This window comes from Gekko japonicus, unplaced genomic scaffold (genome assembly GCF_001447785.1).
Source record: "Gekko japonicus isolate JY-2015 unplaced genomic scaffold, Gekko_japonicus_V1.1 scaffold1795, whole genome shotgun sequence".
In the NCBI taxonomy this organism is placed as follows: domain Eukaryota; kingdom Metazoa; phylum Chordata; class Lepidosauria; order Squamata; family Gekkonidae; genus Gekko; species Gekko japonicus.
In genome coordinates this window covers 177,834-186,503 of record NW_015165875.1, presented here as the reverse complement: position 1 = coordinate 186,503, position 8,670 = coordinate 177,834, and the positions used below count along the sequence as shown (strand labels likewise).

The 8,670-nt window shown below is 50.0% G+C and overlaps 1 protein-coding gene across 1 annotated transcript in view; it reads left to right on the top strand.

The window, feature by feature from the left end:
- Window positions 1-8,670, top strand: part of CCDC180 (coiled-coil domain containing 180) — a gene marked incomplete at its 5' end in the record, with an annotated part of 77,589 nt that overhangs the window by 851 nt on the left and 68,068 nt on the right. Inside the window, 4 exons of the mRNA XM_015411272.1 lie at window positions 851-939; window positions 1,736-1,845; window positions 1,944-2,072; window positions 3,426-3,830. Coding sequence (XP_015266758.1) covers window positions 851-939; window positions 1,736-1,845; window positions 1,944-2,072; window positions 3,426-3,830 — 733 coding nt within the window. The remainder of the gene's footprint in view (window positions 1-850; window positions 940-1,735; window positions 1,846-1,943; window positions 2,073-3,425; window positions 3,831-8,670) is intronic.

Below are 8,670 nucleotides of genomic sequence, written 5' to 3'. Positions count from 1 at the left end.
AGATGGTGAGTCCAAGTATTCAAGGCATTATGGAGGGTTGCTTGGAGTATTGACCAGACTTAGCCAAAATACCCCAAGAATCCACACAGGTTACTGAGAACGCAGGTTCTTATAGAAAAGGGGGGTCACGAGGGGCTCCGGCCGGGTAGCCACTCACAAACCCATCAAAGTGATGTCATAGCTACTGGTAACCAGGGTAACAAAGGATATCCCATAATACTTGTTGTTCAGTTCTGGGGAATCGAAAGTTATTTCTAGAAGATAACCCGACTCCCTCCTCCCATCACAGGTGCAAACAGTTGGAATGTTGCTAATGTATTAATGACCACCAAGGCCACACTGCTAAGGGTTTGCAGCTGGTACTGCCATGGGAGTGAAAGTCATAATTCTCCCGTTATCAGGGTCATACAGGTCTTAAAGGGAACTAAGAGGCACCAAGAGACTAGCAGGCGCCTCTGAGACTCTTAAGATTTACACCAGCATATCTTTGATAGCACATTCCAGGCCTTCACAGACCCAGAATCCTCTTTGACAAAGTTTGGTCAAGTGAACTGCAAGCAGACAAAAGAAATGGAGGCTATTTTGCATTACAGGGGGGGACAGGTCGAGGAAAGTTCAAGGAACGCTGAGGAAACCAGGATCCAAAGAAAGAGGGGCTTCCTGGCCATCAAATGGCTCATTAAATCTGAAGCTGCACGGCATGCGCAGTCCTTATTTGTGGCTTTCCCCAAGACATCTATTTCTGTCGGAAACAGATATTGATGAACATTTGGTCTGATCCAGCAAAGCCATTCTCATGTTTTCGCTGGGAGCCCTGTGCTACATTTTAATGCTTCCCCTTCTGTTTCAGAGAGGCCATGACGCTGACGTTTCAAAAGACGCACGAAAATGAGGACATGGCTGCTGCCCGAGAAGTCCGAAACCTTGCGGAAGTCATTAGTAAATGCTATACATTTAATTGTGAACTGTATTCTTAATATATTCGTGATATCTGTACAGTCTCAATTAGATGAAGGATACGTAAGATTAGGTCTTTGAAAGTAGAAGCCTCAAATTGCTAACTGCTCCCGCTGGAGAACTGGAAGCCTTGAACTGGTTTCCAGTCTGGCATCCCTCAGAAGCATTTTCTATGCGAATGCGAGGCACGGTGGGCAAACTTCAGAGGACGGTGGAAGACAGGAGGGCCTGGCAGGATCTGGTCCATGGGGTCGCAAAGAGTCGGACTCAACTGTGCGACTGAACAACAACAATGCCCAGAATTAAACTTTGTTGGTCTTAAAGGTGCCCAGTCTGGACTCACACTTTATCCTGTTGCTTCAGACCAACACGGCCGCCCGCCTGAATCAGTCTAAAAAGGGCTGTATACAAAAGGTGTTTTATTAGTGTACATAACTGTAACTTGTATGTGAATGTTTCTTGATGTTGCATGGTTGAAAAAACCTAGTCTTCCTTTCGGGTATAAATGGTGTACCCCTTAATCTCCTCCACCGACTGCATTCAGAAACCACCAAGCTGTTTGCTTCAGCCCTCGCTCAGGCAAGGAGAGTATCCAGTCGCTGCAAGCCATCCAGCCATTAAGTGGATGACCAGATGGCAAGCAGCAGAAAAGTGCTTCTACAGCAAGGATATTTGCTTCCAAAAGACATTGCCACACCCGTTAGACATTTCCTTTATGTGCATCCTGTCTAACCTCTTCAGCTCTCCATGCAGTCAGAATCATTTTTGTCTTTCTCAGTTCCGGAGAAGAAAAACAGCGACATCATCCAGCGAATCTCGGAGGCCAGGAGACGCCGTCATGAGGATGCGGTGGCAACGCTGAGACGGGAGTTGGCAAGCATTGGGAGGGTGAGCCTCCCTCCTCTGCACTCACCCCTGTGGTGTGCTGTTTCGTAGGACGTAAAGTCAGGCAGGTCTCGTCCACCGCATGCTTTCTTCCATGGCAGGAAAGGGAGCTGAGCATTCTGGAGCCCGGGAGATTGTTTTTGACCAGGTTAGCTGGGTGTGATGAAAACATCGAGTGCCTTCTCCAAAGAATTGAAAACGACTTCGACCTCAAGACGTACAGCATGCAGGTAAGGCCGTGCATCACAGTGTCCTCTGCACACTGGCTAAAAGGGTGGACAGATTGGCCAAACTATCGGGGTGCTTGGCTGTATTGTTTTTGAAGGCTGGATTCAAATCTTCCCCCACTTCGTCTTAGGTACAGTGGAGGTTTGGGGCGGGCTTTGCGCCTTTATGCTGTACCGTAGCCACCTTTTGATACAGTGTGATCCACATGTGTCACCTGTGTCCGGCTTGTAATTTTACTAGCAGGGGACTCGCAAGGACTTGGGGGTGTACCTCATTTCCCTCTGTGTTCCCCTCCCCATGCTGTTTCCTCTCTCGGCTTTCCCTGCTTTTTTCTTCCTTTGTACCCAACCATTCACCAACCTATCTTTTATCTGCCCTCCCAGCTTTATTTCCTTTCTTCCTGTATACCCCATCTTTCTGCCCAGTGGGACCCAAAGCACTTTACATTTTCCCAATCTCATTCATTTTATTGTCAGAACTTCCCTGTGAGGTCGATGAGGCTTAGAGAGAGAGAGTTCCTACGGGAGTGGGGCCACACCTTCCCATCGGATGAGCATCGTGTGGATTACGTGGGGTCTCGGCTGCGCGATTGGGCAGCAGAAGGGTTCGTAGGACTCTACAGTGTAGGGGGCCCAGAGCTCCAGGATGTGGATGCCTTTATGCAAGCCCTACGCTGGCAGTACGAGGATCCCTTAGAGTTGGAGCGGGCGAGGACCTGACTCGGGCTTAAGGCAAGGGGTCAGGTCCGTCAGAGAGTTCTCGGATGAGTTCAAGACCTATGTGGCTAAACTCCAAGGGTGGCCTGAAGAAGTGCTGATGGAGTTTTATTGGGCAGGCCTGAATGCCACTATCCTAGACAAGGCTCTGTCTCAAGACAACCCACTGACCCTTAACGGCTGGATCTAGGTGGCCTGTGAGGCGGAGAGCCTGAAGATGTACCACCCCAAGCCGGATCTGAAGGTGCCAGGAAGCGAGAGGGAGCAAAGAATGTGACGAGGCCTGTGTCTGAGGTGTGGAGCTCCTGGCCACTTTGCAGAGAATTGCCCTCGTGAGAAGAGCCCCGGGAAAGGGAAGCTGTATTCCATGAGCCCAGCTGAGGAGGAGGAGTTATGGAAATTCATTGACAAGAATTTGGCTAGGGGGTTCATCCGGCCGGCGGCTTTGACCTTTGCTGCCCTGGTGCTTTTCAGGAAGAAAAAGGATGGGGACTTAAGGTTATGTACAGACTATAGGGGTTTGAATGCAGTGTCCATGTCAAATGCTTACCCCCCTCTCGCTGATCAAAGACTTACTGGCAGAGGCAGCCCAGGGGCGGATTTTTACTGAATGGGACTTGAGAGATGCTTACTTCCGAGTGCACATCTGAGAGGGGGACTGCCTTTAACACCACGCTTGGGCCGTTTGACTACCTGGTGATGCCGTTTGGACTGGCTGGGGCCCCGGGGGTGCTCATGAACTTGATTAACGAGGTGCTGCATAAATACCTGCTCAAGGGGGTCCTGGTTTTTCTGGATGATATCTTGATCTGTTCTAAAGAGAAGGAGTCACGCGTGCAGCTGCTCAGAGACGTGCCGAGTGCCCTCTATGAGAGCCGCCTCTTTGCCAAGCTGTCTAAGTGCAAGTTCCGTAAAGAGGAACTGGACTTCCTGGGCTACCGGATCTCGGGTAGGGGTCTGCACATGGATCCCCATAAAGTCCAAGACGTGCTGGGGTGGGCTTTGCCCCTCATGGACTTGTTGGAAATGAAGGGGAAAGGGCCTGCAAGTAGTAAGCTGGGCAGTAGGTTGCAATGGATTCCTGAGTGCCAGCAGGCTTTTGACTGGCTTAAAACTTTGTCAACCTTGGAAGCCACAATTATTCCTGGGGTTCCCCAACTTTTACCTGCAGTCCATCCCCAATTTTGCCCAGGTCGCCTTGCCCCTCATGGACTTGTTGGAAACGAAGGGGAAGGGGCCTGCAAGTAGTAAGCCGGGCAGTAGGTTGCAATGGCTTCCCGAGTGCCAGCAGGCTTTTGACCGGCTTAAAACTTTGTCAACCTTGGAAGCCCATCTTATGCCACCCAGATGAAAATAAACCCTTTGTTATCCAAGTGGATGTGTTGGATGTGGCTATGGGGGGGACGATCCTGCAGGAAGGGGAGGAAGGTAAATTGCACCCCTGGCTTATGTGTCTAAGAAATTTTTGGGCCACAGAGAGGAACTGGGCGGTGTGGGACAAAGAGGCTGCTGCGATTAAATTGGCCCTTTCCACTTGAAGACATTGGTTGAAGGGGGCCATTTGAGATTTGGACCGACCATACGGACTTGGAAGGGCTCTGTATGCCCCAGCGCCAAGCAGCTGCACTGAAGTTTCACTTCACCCTCAAGCATCTCCCTGGCCAATCAGACTTTCTCGCTGACGCCCTCTCGCGCCTTCCCCAACATGACAGTCAGCAAGAGGAAGTCGTGGACTCCATGTTCACCCCCGCCCAATGGGGGAGGGTGCAGTGATGATGCACCAAGCTCTGACCTGTGGGTGGAAAAATTAAAAGCCGCTCTCACTGAGGGAGGCAAGAAGGAAATAGACAAAGAGGGGATGTTGGTGCAAGAGGAAAATGGGTGCTGGTATCACCAACGCAAACTGTTTGTGCCCCGCTCCCTCTGGGGAGAAGTTGTGTCTATGAGTCACAATAACAAACTGGCTGGGCACTTTGGTTACCTAAAAACTCTGCACCTCATCCAAAGGCAGTTCTGGTGGCCGCGTATGTGAGTGGATATCTCCCAGTACATGGCTTCCTGCCAAGTGTGCTTGATAGGGAAACAGCAGGCTGGGAAAGCCCCGGGGTTGTTACAGCCCTTGGAAACCCCGAAGCAACCCTTGGTGGTCATTTCTATGGATTTTATAACCGATTTACCACCCAGTAAAGGGCGAAGTAAAAGGAGCTGCGGTGGCTCAAGTGGTTAAGACGTTGAACTGCCGGCTGTGGAAGGTCGGTAGTTCAGCAGTTCGAGACCCAAGTGTGCCGCATGGCGGAGTGAGCTCCCATCTCTAGTTCCAGCTCCTGCCAACCTAGCAGTTCGAAAGCAAGAAATTGCAAGTAGATAAATAGGTACCACTTCGGTGGGAAGGTCACAGCGTTCCGTGCACCTTGGTGTTTAGTCATGCCGGCCACATGACCACGGAAACGTCTTCGGACAGCGCTGGCTCTTCGGCTTGGAAACGGAGATGAGCACCGCGATCCTAGAGTCGGACTCGACTGGCTTTCGAGCAAGGGAACCTTTACCTTTTTAAAGGGTGAAGTATCATTTGGGTGGTTCTGGACCTTTTTCCTAAACAGGCGCACTTCATCCCATGCACACAGCTGCTGTTGGCAAAGAAACTAGCACAGCTGTTTATGCAATACATTGTGAGATTGCATTCTATACCCTGGAAGGTGATATCTGATAGGTGCCCCCAGTTTGTGGTGGAATTTTGGAAGGAGCTGTTGAAATTGCTGGGGGTGGAACAAGGTCTCAGTAGTGCCTACCACCCAGAGACTGAGGGGAAACAGATAGAGCTAATCAGATATTGGAACAATTCTTGAGATGCTTCATCTGTTACCAACAAGGTGACTGCCTGGAGTTGCTCCCTTATGTGGAATACAGTTACAATAACTCAGTGCGCAGTTCCACTGAGGCTACTCCCTTCAAGGTGGTGCACGGATATGAGGGGGCCCCTGTGCCCACGATGCCCACGGAAGCACCAGGGCCAGAGGACCTATAAACCTGGTGGGCTCGGTTGACTTAGCAGTGGGCTCTAATTCAACAGACTGTGGCTAAAGCAAAAGAGGATTGCAAAACACAAGCTGATAAGGGGTGGGCCCCAGAGTGGGACTTGCACCCTGGGGGACTCTGTTTACATTTCCACCAAGAAGTTTAGGGGCCTGCAATCTGGGAAGAAGTTGGGGTGAAATATGTGGGGCCATTCAAGGTGGTGAGGGTCATGGGCGTGGATGAGAATGAGCTGACAGAGCCTGCAGAAACCACTGCTGTCCCCTCTGAAGCAGCAGAGGAAGATAGCTGGCAAGTGCCTGTAACAGCAGTCTTCACACCTGGCTCAGATAAGAAGGAAGAACTGCAAGCTGAAAGTCCTCCTGACTCATCCCCACGTGTGACTCGTTTAAGGGAGTGACTGCAAAACTTAGCAACCAGGTGAAGAGAGGCCAGGCTACAGGGAAAACGCTCAGCTAGCCCAGAGTTCTAACAGGAGCCTGGGCGATCGTGCAGCTGGCTAATTGGTAGCAGCATTTAATGCCACACTATGGGCAGTACTCTTCGTGGAAGTAACGAGTCAGCTTCGTGCTGCTTGCATCCACTCCAGCGCGGCTCTTGCACCTAGACCTTCGGACCCCCTGGCTTTGGACTTGGCTCCATGTTTCTGGCTCCTGACCCCGGCTTGGCTTTGGACTTTGCACTGTCTTCTTGGCTCCTGACCTTGGCCTGTTCCGGACTCCCTTTGGTTGGCTTGTGACAGTGAGGCTCATCAACAAGGTGGCTGTTGAACTGGATTTGCCGAAAAGCTTACATCATATCCACCCTGTTTTCCTTTTCAGTCTACTGAAGAAGGATCCGGGACCCTCAAAGTAGAGACCTCGTCCTGCAGCTCCCCCTCCCCTGATCGGGGATGGGGAGCTTCATCAGGAAGTTGAGGAAATCCTTGACTCTAAAATCAAACATGGACATCTGTGTTATCTCATCAAGTGGAAGGACTTTGTTCCTAGTCATAATGAGTGAATGCACAAAGATCATGTTCAGGCCCCTAAATCGGTTCGTGCATTTCACAAAAAATATCCTCTCGAACCGGGGTGTGTGTGTGTGTGTGAGGGGAAGAATGTCTAACTCAGAACTTTGTTTGCCATGATTTTGTTCTTGTGTGCTTCTTCTCTTCTGTTGTGGGCATAAAAGGGTGGGGGGCTGTGTGTGCACGTGTGTTCGTGTGAACCTTTAGCTTCAGTGGAACATGTTTTCTTAAGCTGCCTCCCAGCGTCTGGGAAGAATGGACATCCTTGAAAACCTCTTTACCAGCTTCCCTGATGCTGGGAAAGACTGAAGGGCAAAGAAGAAGAAGAAGAAGAAGAAGAAGAAGAAGAAGAGGAATGCAACAAACATGAAATTAAGCAAACTCCAGAGGATGACGGAAGACAGGAGGGCCTGGCGTGATGTGGTCCATGGGCTTGCAAAGAGTCGAATTCGACTGTGCAACTGAACAACAACAACAACAGATGCTTTTAGGAGGAGAGTAAAAACGCGGGCTGGGAGTTTGGCGTGATTGGAGGGGGGGGGGAGCTTGATTGAACCCTGTATAACTTCAGGGTTGGCGCCAAAACGTCAGTTCTGACACGGAAAGTCACAGCTTGGAACTTGCTAAAGCCTCAATAAATATATCACTGCCAAGAGAGTGTTGTTGGGTGCTCAGTTGTCCAGGAATCTGACAAGAAGTTCATGTGGAGGGCTTCTTCAAAGGTTCCATTTTTTACATATGCCATCCTGGTCATAAATCCAAACTCTTCTTCTTCTTCTTCATTTATCTTGGAGACTGTGTTCAGTCTTTTTGGGAGCATCCTATCATGGCCACCGGGTTGTTATTGCCACCAGCACTTTTATTTTTTTTTAATTTTATTTTGAGCTATGACTTGGTATGTTTGTAAGTTATGACGCTGTACTGTATAAGTACTTGTGTTTTAATATTTTTAATCCTTAATGTAAGCCGCCCTGAGGGTGGGATAAAAACTGAATAAATAAATAGTGTTCTTCTCAAGACGGAGTTGTGTTTCCTAAAAGAAAAGGGCAGACTGATGCTCAAGGTCCTTCAACGTCTGGTAGTGTTTTTGCACCTTTTTGCTGGTAACAGCTTTCCTCCACTTCTATTTGGAGTCTGGCCACCAGCTGTAGAAGAAGGAACCTCTTCCGCCTGGTCTGTTCTCCCAGTTTGCAGAATTTCTTTGGGACAGGTCTCGCGTGCACAGCACCTGAAGTGCTCAAGGCCACAGCCGGCCTCAGCGGATCAGGCTGCTTCACCGTTTCCACCACTGGTCCCAAGCCAGCCTCCTCTCTACGAGAGAAGAGCTGATCTAGTGAACCCCACGCAGCACCCTCCAGCTCTGACGTCAGAGGCCACTATTACCAGTCTGAGGCTTGTACAGTGTAGTCCCACTCCTCCCATCCAGCACCTGGCAATGGCTCTGAATTTCCATGGCAAACGGGTGATTTGGCCCAGACCAGGTTGTCCTTTGTCGAAAAGGGACTGGAGGATGGTCCAATGTGGAATGGAAATTAATGGGTTATGCTAATGTGTCCCCCAGGAGACCAAAATCCCAAACACTCTAGGTGGCACTCTTGCCCTGTTTTTAAGGTTCCGTCACAAGTACCATAATCCGTTCCTTCAGGGTTCAACAAGATCAGATTAACATTGACTGTTGGGAGAATGTTGCCTTGTTGTTGTTAAGTCGCACAGTCGAGTCCGACTCTTCGGGACCCCATGGACCAGATCACGCCAGGCCTTCCTGTCTTCTGCCGTCCTCTGAAGTCGGCTCAATTTCATGTTCGTTGCGTCTATGACACTGTCTAACCATCTCATCCTTTG